Here is a 13,785-nt window from a genome sequence, read left to right on the forward strand (position 1 = left end):
CAAGGCGATTATAAGTTAGATCCTAAGGTAGCATTTAACCAAAACAGTGTTTCTGGATGTTTGTGACCTTCCATGTTAAGGGCTTTTTTTGCTACTTTACTTACTTTATATAATCCAAGTTGTTTACTAATAGAAAACTGTAGCATTCATAGAGTATTTGCCTGTATTTTTTTGCACCTTGTACCGTACCATTAGCATTAAAAGCTTCCTCAGAACAACAAGTCTTTGAAACAATCCTCTGGCCTCTGCTTGGCAACACCATGCGACCAGTTTAAAAGGAACACATGCTCCGAGCTCATGGCCTCTGGAAAGAGAGGAGCTCAGCTGTCATTGCAGAGACGTGTGAGGTGTGTCCTTGTGCGAGACAATCACATGAAATAAATGGGTCACGGGTTGAGGGCAAATCAAAAAGGCATTGTGGATTGTGATGTGGGAACTGTCAGGTGGACGGGGGTGTCTATTTTAATGAGCCAATGGCATCATTGCTTTGAATACGCAGAACTTTCACTATTTATCATAAAGTGCTTTTCCTTTACAGCTAAACTGCTGGCCCGTCTGTTTTTCGCTCATCGTCAAAGGTAAGCGCAGCAGCCAATGACCTTTTGTCAGTAGAAAATAGCAGTCAATTAGGCTTATTGTGAGCACCGCGTAGAAACCTCCAACTAGCACTGTGAGATGGAGAGACGGCAGTGACTGCAGCCCAGGAATCTACGTAACATTATCTACAATATTTGCCTGGGCTGTGTCAAGTCTAACTTTGCTAAAATAATGAAGGCGGCATTCCCTGAAACTTACACTGCCCTGGTATTTGCGTATGAGATGCACGCCCAGGTCGCCACTTTTGTCAAGGTCTTTACGTGACTTTTTGAACATGGCAGCCTAGTTTTGACTTTCACCTCCCGCTACTTTCTGGATTCTCGATTGCCTAGGTCAGCCAGCGCAATATGAGACTTACAAAATTATGGTTATTGATATGACAGCTGATAATGATTAACCTTTATAAAACGGTTGGCAAAGCCGCAGACTATTTATGGTGCAAGCTCTCTTTAAATAGTGTGAGTGTGATTTTTTTTTTTTTTTTTTTTAAAATGTGCCCTTCGCTGCTAGAAAAACAAGAATAAAATAGACAAAAAAGCCGATATTCAGGCATACGTTGTGTTTGCATACTGCAGATCATCTGTATCTTGCCTGGATTCGTCAAACCAGTGAAAGCATGCAGCACTCAGGAAGGAATGGTGACAATGTGGTCAAATATAGCTGTACAACAGGCTCCAGGCTCCACCTCAGCTCTTTTTAAAAACACGTGCCTGGAAGAGAACAGAAACTTATTTCAAAATCAACAAGATTAAATACTTGCATATAGAATTAACTCACATGAAATACTAAAAACGTCTGGGCCACAAAACGGTTCTAATTGAGACATAAATGTAGTGAGTTTGAAATGGTCGGTGAAACACTTTGTTTCTTCTCAGGAACGATACACTGCTGTGATGTCTGAGGGGTGAGTAATAACCTCATGATTTCTTCACAATTGATTACAGTACTCCAAATAATACAAAAAAGAGAAAGAAATTCAACCTAAAGTAGGTATTAAAAGTGTCCTATTTTTATGCCCAAAATGAGGCTCTGAAAGATCACTTCAAACTTTTTTCTACACATAGCGTAAAGTGTATCCCGTACAGTTGAAGTGAATTCAAAGTTAAAATAAAAATAAAGAAGCAAAACATGAAAATACCCCAAATTTGCAAACCCTTAAAATGAATCATTTGTTGAATCTTCTTATGCACACAGCAGTAAGAATTGTGCTACAAATAAAGTTTGGATGTCCTAAGTTGACAGGCTTAGGTTGATGTCAAGTTAAAAAGGATCAAAGGTACAGCTCAGGGGAAGGGTACAAAAAAAATCCCCAAGCATCAAGTAGAAACAGCTACCAAAACCTGGGATAAATATGGAACAACAGGGATGCCACAAAACACACACTTTTCTCCTTAACTAAAGAATAGGTAAGATTGATGGCAAGACTGAATAAAATTTCAATAAAGCCTGGTTGTGTTGTGCATCTTGCAGCCATTTCCTGTATTTTTCACATGCTTCGACTGCAGCACAGGACAGGATTCATGTCCCTCCATGAGGACACTGAAGTCTGGCTAAAATTTCCCCGAACCTTGTGGGGGAAATATGTATGCAAATATTTTCAAATTAAGATGAGGCAAAGTGAAAGGCTACTACCACAAGGGCCTTTAACAAAGTCTTAGTTTAAAGTTGTACAGACTAATGCAAATAGTTTATGGCACTTTTTTGTATTTTGTCCTCAGATTTGATTGTTTTGTAGTTTAATTGAATGTCGTAAATGTATGGAAAAAGTTTTGAAGTGATGAATCATTGTCTCATGTTACTCAATGAAGAGTAACTGTTGGCTTCTCTCTTTCTTTATTGTTTTATTACATGTTTAAAATGACTATTTCTGTGGTATTAATTGTTTTTCTTTATTTTGTGGTGGTTTTTGATCTCATGTGATGATGAAGACCGGTGAGTCAGAATGTTATGAAATGAAATGTACATAAATTACAATGGAAAATAATTCATAGTAAACGATGCAGAAACCTGACATGTTTCTTTTTTATTATTATTATCATAGAAAAAGCCAAAAAGGAAATTTGCAGCCACACGTCGACTGCTAATAAAAGTAAGTCTTGTAGCTCTGAAAGCCATATTTTTCCAAAATATATAAATGGTGTCCCAACACAATCTGCAGGTTTGGAGCTCTTGTTTGATGAGTGAAACATGATTTGCTTTGTTGTTTACCTGCAGCTAAATGTCTCTCTTTCCCAGACATAAATAAAAAACTGACATTTCTTAAAATATCTGGTAAGATACAGCTGAAAGACTAGTCATAACATTTTTTAATAAACTCTTCGTTTCAGAGTTTTGTCCACATACAAGTCTAGTTTCTTCTGCTTATCCAGAGTCGGGTCTTGGGGATAGCAGCCTAAGTAGGGAGGTCCAGACTTCCCTCTCCCCAGCCGCTGGGACCAGCTCCTCTGGGAGAATCTCAAGGCATCGTCCCTCCAGTGTGTCCTTCTCTGGGTCTCCTCCTGGTGGTACATGACTGGAACACCTCACCAGGGAGGCGTCCAGGAGGCATCTTGACCAGATGCCTGATCCACCTCAACTGGCTCCTCTCGATGTGAAGGAGCAGCGGCTCTACTCTGAGTCCCTCTTGGATGACTGAGCTTCTCACCTTATCTCTAAGGGAGAGCCCAGCCACTGTACAGAAAGAAAAAAAAAACAGTCTTGGCCACTTGTGTCCGTGACTTCGTTCTTTCTGTCATGACCTCCACAAAGCTCGTGGGCTGTGACATTATCATGGTGGAGGGGTTTGAGTGTCCCAGTGATCCTAGGAGCTATGCAATCAGGGCCTTCATGCCCCTGGTAGGGTCACCCAAGGCAGACAGGTCCTAGGTGAGGAACCAGACAAAGCACAGCCCAAAGACCCCTTATGATACTGAAAACAGAGTTCCCTCATCCGTACGTGGGCCACCAGGGTCCCCACACATGGACCCTCGGAGCTCAATCGGACACAGCCCGAAAAGGAGACGTGGGTCTCCCTTCCCATGGCCTCACCACCTGTGAGTGAGATGGGTGGTGACCGAGGGCGGGGAGCTTGGCAATCTGATCCTCAGCCACAGAAGCTGGCTCTTGGGACGTGAATCATATCAACACAGAGATTAAATGTAATACAATTAGCCTGGCACTTTCAGCAAGTGCTAAAAAGTGAGTTGCGTCCGAGTGAGTTAAATTATGTCCAGTCAAATATTTTGTTGGAAAACAAAGGGGTATGTGTCAGAACATTGTAGTGGCTTTGCTAATATAGTTAGTGTCGGAGCAGCATATTTAGAATGTTGTACTAAATACGCTGTTATGAGAAAACTGTTCATGTCAGGGGGAAAAAGCACATCAGTGTTAACACTGGTCAGTATCATATTCACATCAGTAAAGTGGAGCATGTAACAGCAAGGAACCTGGATATTAGTTACTCTGATGCACTTTGCGGCTCCTGTGCTTTAAGAAGTGTGTGTTGTTTTAATTCAAGCCCGTTTCTAAATGACACAGATTGGTGTCAGCAGGAACAATAATCAAAACATTCTTGTTATATAGCACTTTTTGCAAGCCCCAGTTCCATTTACCAGCTCTCTAACTGTGGCCTCGTTGTGTCTTAGGGTAAGCTGCTGCAGAAGGCAGCTTCAATGCTGGTCGCTGAAAGTCAAGAGAAAGAACTGGAGAAGGAAAGAGTTGTGAATGAGAGCGTTCCTCCGCTCAAGCTGTCAGGACTGTCAGCCCAGGAACTCCAGGTACTCTAGCCGAAGATACCTCTAAGCAACGCGTCACTATTTGACATCCCTTTTGACTGCATCCTCTCCTTTTTTTTTTTTTTCCCCACACAGGAACTTTGCAAAGACTTGCACAAGAAGCTAGACGTCGCTGACGAGACGCGCTACGACATGCAAATTAAAGTCAACAAAAATGAGCATGAGGTACGCGGAAGGTTGGAGTCACGTTTTAGTTGGTGCAGACGTGGCGGTCTTTCTTGAATGGGGGATGCTTGTTTGGCAGATTGTGTCACTGAAACAGAAGATCATCGAGTTGAAGGGGATGAAGAAGCCCAGCCTGAAGAGAGTGAAGAAGACCACAGACGACATGCTGGGCGCGTGCACGGACGCTACCAAACTCAAGAAGGCCGACTTCAAGGCAAACCTCAAGACGGTGAAAAAAGAAGACGATAAGGTAAAATGCCAAAATCCACGCAAATATAAAGAAAAAAGAAATGACAAAATTGCTCTCAATCGTTTATTTATTTTTTCTTTTCTTCTTCAAACAGAAGGAAGAAGTGACCGACTGGCGTAAGAATGTAGAGGCCCTCTCTGGGATGGAGGGCAGGAAGAAGCTATTTAATGCAGGACAATGAACCAATGCGCATATTAAATAATCAGTCATTTCCAAATGCTGACGTTACAGATCGCAGTCGTTGAGTCAAATCGTATTGTGAGCGTTTGAAAAGTTTTGAATTTCCTGCTGAAATGAAACGATCATAACAATGTTTAGTCGTGATTAAATTTAAATTACGATACCACTGCAGGAATAATAGCCAAAGTTTAATGCAAACTGAGATTGTGGTACAAAAAAAGAAAAAAAAGGTTTTATGCTATGGAAGTGCAGTATTTGTAGTGGACAGACGATGGTGCTGTCTCCCTATTTGTAATACACATTAAGCTGAATAAAGCACCATGACCAAATCTTTGAATTCTCACTCTTTTTCTTTGCTTTTTTTTAATTTTTGAAAGATTAACCACTCAATTTGACCATCCAGGTGGCTTTTTTTTTTTTTTTTTTTTTTAAAATTTTTACAACTGCAGTTGTCTTAAAGCACAAAAATAACTTACTAATCCTAAATATTGAACTTATGTCTTTCAAAATCAGATGCATAACCACATTCAGAAAATTTTCAAACACACATGACCATATCATATTGAGACTATTGTGTGCTTCGGCACAGCCTGGCATAGGGTGGTGGGAGAGTAGAGATATACGGTTTGTTGGCTGTCAGGACAGAAGACGCTATTTTAGTTGGCCACTCACAGAAGGCAATAGGAGCTATTAAATTTGAGACTTGAGATTAGTTCTTGTTATTTAAAGTCAGAGTCATATCATATCAACTTGTTTTGCTCAGAGATTAAATATAAGATACGTTAATCTCTTTGTTTAATGACGATGCGGCATAGATTTAATAATTTACAGATATATTTCACCGAATGCAGTTTGTTTTAAAAAAAAAAAAAAAACAAGCTAAAAATTTGAGTTTAGATTACATTGGCATATTTAGCAGAAAGATACATTTTAGTTTACTGTTTATACATTAAAGTGCTGCAAATATACAGATTTTTAACCCCAAATTTAGATATTTTAGACAGTATTGTGACTTTTTATCCAAGTAATAGCTGAGATTGCAAATTTTCAAAAACAAAACAAAAAAATCCTAACTTGTGCTATACATTTAGTTTACACAAACTAAATCTGAATGTGATTTTTAGATAGCTACTCTAAACTTGGATAGAGCCCAAATTGGATTCAAAAAGGAAAATCATTCCAAGTATTCACAGCACTTGAGAATGAAGTGTTACTAATTTAAAGGCTCAGAGTCAGTGTGACGGAGCTCCAAGGTCTGGATGACTGAGAGAAACTGATGTCAATAAAATGTGTGTGACTGCAGACAAACTTCAAAATACATTTTATTTGATCAAATCAACATGGAAATAGACTGTGATTTTATACTGCAATAACCATCAAGGCAAATGATGTAACTATCACCTAAACTGATAATAGTAAAAGGTCTAATCTTTCAACAGGAGCAATAGACATGTCTGAAGCGTAAGTGACAATGTTTTTCTGAAATCTGTGAAAGAATATTTATTATACAAAAAAAAAAAAATAGAAATTATCCTCACTTCCTTTTTCCTTTCTTCCTTTTTTTCTCATGTCATAACATCCAACACAGACCGGTAAGGAATCGATACATTTGTTGCAGCTCAAATTAAATCAAAATAAGAATAAAATTACTTTTTTCGATTTTGTCTTTAAGAGAAAATCAAAGATCTCTGCATCTCGAAGGCTATATCTTAAGGTAGTGTCTCCTTTTATGAAGTCTTTTTTTTTTTTATCCAAATGGGGGATTGTTGGATCTCTTCTTTTTTTTAATTTTTTTATTTTTATACCTGACAGACCAAGCTGCTGAAAACAGCAGCTGTGATGTTGGAGAAGACCAAGGAGGAGAGGATTCAGCAGAAAGAAGTTACTCTCACAGAGAAGGTTCCTCCTCTCCAGCTGTCTGGTTTGTCTGTTCAGGACCTCCAGGTGAGCGCATCGGAGGAAGACTCATTCAGATGTTTTGCAAACAGCTAAATCACTGTGGCGTAGGCTGCATTCGACACTAGCTTTAACTGTAATCATAACTTTCCAGACTTTGTGCAAAGAGCTGCACCGCAAGATAGATGTGGCAGATGAAGAACGGTACGACATCGAAGCCAAGGTGGCCAAAAACATCAAGGAGGTCTGGATTCATTCCTTCATTTCGTCTAGTTTAAGTGCCAGTGAATTCTATTTATCGTTTGCTTTTTTTCACATTAATGATGATGATGAATGAATAGATCTGCAAAGTTCTTGAACTACTTGAACTACTGTCTGACCGATCAACAGAGTCAGTGAAAATGTCAGCAGATCTTACTAAACGTGTTCTTTGCACTTGAATTTTTACATTTGAATCCACAGATCGAGGATCTCAATCGGAAGGTCTTTGATCTGAAGGGTAAGATGAAGCGACCCGCTCTGAAGAGAGTAAAGATCTCTGCGGACGCCATGCTGGGAGCTCTGCTGGGTTCAAGGGTTAAAGAGAGCGTGGACTTTAAAGTCAACCTTAAGACTGTGAAGAAAGAGGAGGAAAAGGTAAATGAGCGCATCTTAACGGCCACAGCATCTACAGTTATGTGAGAGAACTAGAACACCCCGTCACCGAATCAGTTCATTATTCAGAAATATTCACATATCAAATTCTAATTTTATTTCTAACCTTTGGAAAAGAAAGTAATTTAACTGCACTTGGCAAAAAATTCAAATAGTTTTCCTCCATTTACCACATTTCTTGTTTTATTGCTTGCTTTTTACTTAATTGCAAACATCATTCTACAATGTTTTACAGTCATTTTTTTGTCCATACTTACATATGTATGGTGTGTAGTATTTCTCAAAACTGCTGAGACTTTTTTTTATGTTCTTTGCCTAATCAGAAGGAGGAAGTGACAGACTGGAGGAAGAACGTGGAAGCCATGTCCGGAATGGAGGGCAGGAAGAAGCTTTTTGATGCCAACCAGTAGATTGGTCTTTGTGGACATTTTGATGATAAATTCAGTTTTACAGTGTAAGAAATTGTAGAAGACCTTGGAGGGATTGTTCTTCCATAGAATCAGCAAAGACACGAGACAGGATTCAGCATGCATGACTGTATCTGCAGACTTTACACGCGATATTCAAAATTACTTAGATTATTAAAGAAAAAGTAATTGCAGCAATTTCTTTCTTTCTTTGTTTTGCATTCGGGTTAATTGCACTGTTTTGTTTTGTGGTTTTTGCACTTGTGAAACATTTGAACTGCTTATATGTCCACCCTAAAGAAAAAGAAAATGTTTCTTGACCTTAAAAAGCCTGAGGATAACAAAGTTAATAAAATGTTCTGGTGAAAACTTAAAGCTGATGCTGTAGTTCTCTTTTTTTATGCCTGTTTTATGAGGCTGACAATAACAGACAGGCAAAGAAGAAACAATGTTCACCTGCAAATATCTAAATCCTAAACATCACTGCAGCAGAAGACCACAGAGGAGAGAAGAGAAGAGTCTTTCAACATGATTTGTGTGTATAAATATATACACAGTATATTTATATTTATATTTATATAAGTCACCTCTTTATAGTTTAAGTGTAAATGTTTGATTTTGGTCTCATCTGACCAGATCAACTTTCCATATTAAACACAAATTTTAATCATCTAATGCCATTGTTTCTTTATTTACCAATGGCTGATCATCTTGCCATTCTTTCATACACATCATGTTGGTGGAGAGCTCAACTAATTATAAGTGTAAACACATTCCACCATCTAAGCTGTGGATTCCTGCAGCTCCTCTAAAACGTAGCCATGGGACTCTCGGCTCTGATTCATGCTCTCCCGTCCCGCTCCGTCGTTTTGAGTGCAACGGCAACGTTGTGATAGGCTTTCAGTCGTGCTCTCGTCTTTGCATTCTGCGAAACTGTATTGTAAACCTTGTCTGCCGCGTCCCTTCGTCCTCGTGATGTTGTTCGTTTGCTGATGTTCTCCGACAAGCCTCAGTTGCACTGATTTTTATGTGTCGGTCTTCAAATAAAAGAGGCCCTCTGCACCTTTAAGACTTGTAAAAAAATTTTACCAACATTTGTCTTCTCCTTTCTCTTCGCATCAGTGCATTACTGTCTTTCATGTACAATCCCAACAAAATCACAAAAGATTTTTTACAGACAATGTTCTTAGTTATGTGAATGTGTGTATTCTTTGGTGTGTGCAGCCTTTAGTGTGAATCCAAGAGCCAGGCTGAAATCACTCTGGCTCAGTTTACAAACCATCAAGCTTCACAGACCACCTGTCCTTGTTCCTCTGCAGGCCAAAATAAAACCAAGTTAACCTTTGGCTTTTGTCTTTCCTCAATGCAGCCTGTGCAAAGTGTTATGAGACGACTGCCATGATACGCAGCTGCAAATATAAACAAAAATGGTGACACAATTTGCTAATGGAAAATGCACGTGACCTATAAATACATATCTGCTTTGCTTTGCATGGCTAGAGAAAGGAAAAAGACATTTTAAGGAAAAAAACCAACATGGATCACTTTGAGTCAGTTTGAAACATTTGGGAACGAAACACCAGATTTAGTCGATATTAACAGACGACTAAACAGATAATCTGGGGTAGTCCATGTTACTTCTGAACCTCTTGAACCATGCGGTTTTCCTATAAATAAAAACGCTGCCCAAACGAAGGAGGTAACTCTAACTTCTTCCCTTCTGCTCCACTCCCTGACATCTTCATCTAAACTTTTCCAGCTGGCCCCGCTCTGTCACAACTCCGACCTTGACCCCCCCCTCAAAGGACACGCTGCCATTTCCACTAATAGATGTGGCAGAAATCGTGTTTAAACATACCCAAATGTCCAAACCCACGGAGCGGGCTTTATGACGGCCCCCCCACCCCTTACGCAGCTCAAATATTGTTGTGAACCTCCGTATATGTCACTGTTGGTGGACGGACAGAGGTAGTAAAGCAGATACGACTCTATTTTAGTGAGCCATTCTACTTTGGAGGAGACACTATAAATTAGAGAGATGTGTTTTGTTTTGTTTTCAGAAAGCACAAGGAGCTCCTTGAGGTTGGATCGCTAGGCGGTGTGTTGCTAGTTCCTATTGGTACTTGTGCTTTCATTGTTTGACTCAGTGTGAGTATATTTCTCTTTACTTCGCAGCATCCAGCAGCGGCTGTCACGGTTCTTTACGTCAGAGCAGCATCTTGTTCTCTCTCAGGCCGTCCGAGCGGGCAGCAGTGTTATTGTTTAACATTAGCAGCTGACTGAACAGAGTCTTCTCACATGCCTGCGGATTATCTGGTCACTTAACTGCTTTGTCGCCCACGGTGAACCTCTCATCACATATATTAACACTTGCACTCCTTTGACTCCTCAGAGCACATTCGCTTTAAACCGTTCCAGGCGTTTAGGAGGCGTGCAATTCAAAACAATTTAGCTTTGGCGACCAAATGAATTTGTAATTTGCAGGAGTTTTTAGACGTGCGTTTAACTTGCAACAATTCATTGATACAAAGCATGCAGAATGTCTTATAAGGCAGCAGTGAAGCAGCAATGTGTTTATTTATTTTAATGGGTTTATTTTCCCCATTCTAGAGCGGTGGTTTAAGTCAGTCATGTCGGACGGGTAAGTGCTGTCTCCTCTCGTGTGTTTTTCCCCACTGGTTATTGTGTTGTGTAAGATATAAAACTATAATATGTTTCATTTCTCTTATGAATGTCACCATAGAGAGGTAAGTATCAGTTATATCCATTTCTACTTATGTTTCGTGCAAGGCAGAAGGTGGAAATAAATATTATTTATGTGTGAATTACAGAAAAAATCTAAGATCTCCTCCTCCAGAAAGCTGGGGTTAAAAGTAAGAGTTTTAAGTTGTCTGTGTTGTTAATATTATTATTTTTGGTTGTGTCAAATGTTTGGCTATTTATTTAATTGATTTTATCCCCTAAGCTTATTTTCGATTTGTGCAAGAATGTTGTTAACTTCTCTAACTACAATAGCTATGGAGCAGTTTGCATGCTGCAGTGTGCAGACCGCAGGATGAGAAATAATAGGTTCATGATTGCCTCGAGACACACTTTAGTCTTAAAGGTGTACATTGCAAGCACATTTTTAAAAATGAAATCTGTGCTCTTTTGCATTTGTCATAAATATTGTATGTACTTACAAGTAAAAAAAAAAAAACAACGGGGGGAAAAAGAGGATAAATGCTGCATTTTTCTGGATTTTCACTCTTAGATCAAACTTTTGGCAGTCGCTACTCAAATGCTGGAGGAGGAAAAAAATCAGAAGATAAAGGAAAAAGAAGCCGTGCTGGCAGAGAGACTTCCTCCGCTGAATCTTTCTGGTCTGTCTTTACAGGAACTGCAGGTATTTCTTTTCAACCACAAAACCCGTTTACGTCCGGATTAGTCCCAGTCTCCTTTCGGCAAGTTACTCACTATTATTAAATGTACCCTGATGTTATTTTCTTTTTTTTAATTAAAGGATCTGTGCAAAGAATTGCACCGCAAGATTGATATAGTAGACGAGGAGCGCTACGATGTTGGCCTGAAAGTTTCCAAAAACAATGTGGAGGTGAGATCATTAAGACAGAACAGCAATGCAAGATGAAGGTCAGTTCACTTGTCCATGTATTTTTAAGCCTTAAATTAAGTTTCAGTCTCTAAAATACCACCAAAATTATTACCTTTGGCCTGATAATACAATAAAGTAAAACTTGAAATGAAACTTTGTGAAGCTGAGGCGAAGATCCATGCCCTTCAAGATAAACTAGTATTTTTGTACGCTTTTAAATAATGTCATAAAATATTCCGAAACACAATTTACAGTGGCGAAATAAAATAGTGGCTTTTTTGTTCTTCTCCATTTATGCCAACTTGGTTGTAATTTGAGATTTTTACCACAAGATGTCACTACACCCTACATTTTTGACAGCAGCTGAAAACCACATAAGCATGTTCACAAATCAGACTTTGCATGATGGAAGCAAAAAAAAAAAAAAAAAAAGCAAAATAAAGTCAATAACTGAAGTCCATAGCTCAACTGGAAACATCCTGCAGCCGCACCACGGTGGTATGGCGACATCTCACAGCTTGACTGTACATTATGTGAATCTTAAATAACACCACTGAGTAATACGCCTATGAAAGATGCAAATTATCTTGAGTAATGAGGTAGAATGATATAATCACGTGCTCCGTTTGGGCAGATTGAAAACATGAAACTGAAGATTACTGAGATCCAGAGTAAGTTCAAGAAGCCTCACCTGCGGAGAGTGAAGATCTCAGCTGAGGCGATGCTGAGCGTTCTGCTGGGCTCCAAACACAAGGAGTCATTTGACTTCAAGGCAAACCTCAAAACTGTCAAGAAGGAGGAAGAAAAGGTGAATCTGGTTTTTATCCACCTGAATATTGTTTTCTGATTTATATATATATATATATATATATATATATATATATATATATATATATATATATATATATATATATATATATATATATGTTTTTGTCCAATTTGTTTTGTTCTCTATCAGAAAGAGGAGGTTACTGACTGGCGTAAGAACGTGGAGGCCATGTCTGGGATGGAGGGCAGGAAGAAGCTCTTTGACGCTTCTGGCAACTGAAGACAAAAACACTAGCTTTTCTGTTTTATAATATTTCCAAATTCTGTAAAAGACGCTACTATAACGTAACATCATCCGTACATTGTACTGCTGAATGCAAAGAGACACTTCAGGAAGACTCGAGGTTTAGGGAAATTATCGTCGCATCAACAACGACGCAGCAGAAATGTGCTCTTTCTTCCAGCAGATGGCAGCAGAGCTCTTTAACTTTTAAGCACCTCTGGAAACTTTGGACGTTCAGAAAAGTTTGGCGATTTCAAACAATATTATTTGCTGTTTAGAAACAGTTCTCAGTTGTAGCAAACTGACTTGATGTGGTACAGCTACAAAAGTAGCATTGGCCAATAAAAGTGCTTCTAAAATAATAAAAAAAAGATATTTCTGTTAGTTTCTGTATATTCATATCCTCCACAAAAAGGGTATTATGTGTTATTTTTTATCTATATCTAGAAATCCTACTAGAAAGCATACTTGATCAAGTTTATTTTGACCTATCATGATAAAAATAAATAAATAAATTACACACTTTGTCACTTCTGGGCTTTTAATTTAAAAAGGATTTGAAGTTTGAAAATAATTTTAATCTAACCATACATATCACACTACATAACTTTGTCTTACAGATGCATCAAAATAAATTAAATACAACTAAAAATCCCATTATTCAGTTGGGAAAAGTGACACTTGCTTACAAACCAAATTAATGATAATTAGATTGATACATAATGTCATGTTCATTATAAGGATTATGGCTTTTTTCGTTCCCTCAATTCTCCCTTTTATCTGCAAGTTTCCTGCTCTTATACTTCCTAAACTTTTCCATAAGGTAAGTCATAATAAAGCCTTAAGTTAAAAATAAACGCTTTGAATAAAATTAAAAAAACAACAACAAACAAAAAAAAAACCCATACTTATAGAAAATATTTCTTCTTATGAAGAAGCACCAGATTCCAAAATGGAAAAAAATTGGGCAAATTCTTAAAAAAAACAAAAAAAAAAACTAAAACTTTAATTCCTAGATAATTCGTAAACCCCATGAATTTAAAGAGGATGTACTTCGATATATATATATATATATATATATATATATATATATATATATATATATATATATATATATATATATATATATATATATATATATATATATATATTTTTTTTTTTTTTTTTTTTTGTGTTTTTAAATTGACATATCAACTTTTAGCTGTTCCTCTTGGCAAAAA

General features: G+C 38.1%; 3 protein-coding genes across 4 annotated transcripts; all 3 read left to right on the forward strand.

The window, feature by feature from the left end:
* The first annotated feature begins 422 nt into the window (after positions 1–422).
* On the forward strand, positions 423–5,195 carry LOC106945297 (troponin I, slow skeletal muscle-like). Its single transcript, XM_015028874.1, has 8 exons — positions 423–578; positions 1,473–1,501; positions 2,526–2,529; positions 2,639–2,686; positions 4,221–4,352; positions 4,446–4,535; positions 4,615–4,785; positions 4,880–5,195. The coding sequence occupies exons 2-8, from the start codon at positions 1,491–1,493 to the stop codon at positions 4,964–4,966; spliced, it is 543 nt and encodes a 180-aa protein (XP_014884360.1). The 5' UTR covers positions 423–578; positions 1,473–1,490; the 3' UTR covers positions 4,967–5,195.
* A 445-nt stretch (positions 5,196–5,640) lies between these two features.
* LOC106945299 (troponin I, slow skeletal muscle-like) lies at positions 5,641–8,297 on the forward strand. Its single transcript, XM_015028878.1, has 8 exons — positions 5,641–5,742; positions 6,405–6,426; positions 6,554–6,557; positions 6,638–6,679; positions 6,778–6,909; positions 7,016–7,105; positions 7,324–7,497; positions 7,839–8,297. Exons 2-8 carry the CDS (start codon positions 6,416–6,418, stop codon positions 7,923–7,925), a joined length of 540 nt encoding a protein of 179 aa, XP_014884364.1. The 5' UTR covers positions 5,641–5,742; positions 6,405–6,415; the 3' UTR covers positions 7,926–8,297.
* A 1,507-nt stretch (positions 8,298–9,804) lies between these two features.
* LOC106945298 (troponin I, slow skeletal muscle-like) lies at positions 9,805–13,090 on the forward strand. Of its 2 annotated transcripts, XM_015028877.1 has the most exons (9): positions 9,805–9,890; positions 9,983–10,070; positions 10,533–10,563; positions 10,666–10,669; positions 10,754–10,795; positions 11,176–11,307; positions 11,425–11,514; positions 12,149–12,322; positions 12,473–13,090. In XM_015028877.1, the coding sequence occupies exons 3-9, from the start codon at positions 10,553–10,555 to the stop codon at positions 12,560–12,562; spliced, it is 543 nt and encodes a 180-aa protein (XP_014884363.1). In that variant the 5' UTR covers positions 9,805–9,890; positions 9,983–10,070; positions 10,533–10,552; the 3' UTR covers positions 12,563–13,090. The 2 variants fall into 2 exon arrangements, with proteins under 2 accessions (XP_014884363.1, XP_014884362.1); XM_015028876.1 differs by lacking the exon at positions 9,805–9,890 and having other exon boundaries at positions 9,939–10,070.
* Positions 13,091–13,785: the final 695 nt, after the last annotated feature.

This window comes from Poecilia latipinna, unplaced genomic scaffold, assembly GCF_001443285.1.
Source record: "Poecilia latipinna isolate Pla-1442-1.1 unplaced genomic scaffold, P_latipinna-1.0 Scaffold138, whole genome shotgun sequence".
NCBI classification, from domain to species: Eukaryota; Metazoa; Chordata; class Actinopteri; order Cyprinodontiformes; family Poeciliidae; genus Poecilia; species Poecilia latipinna.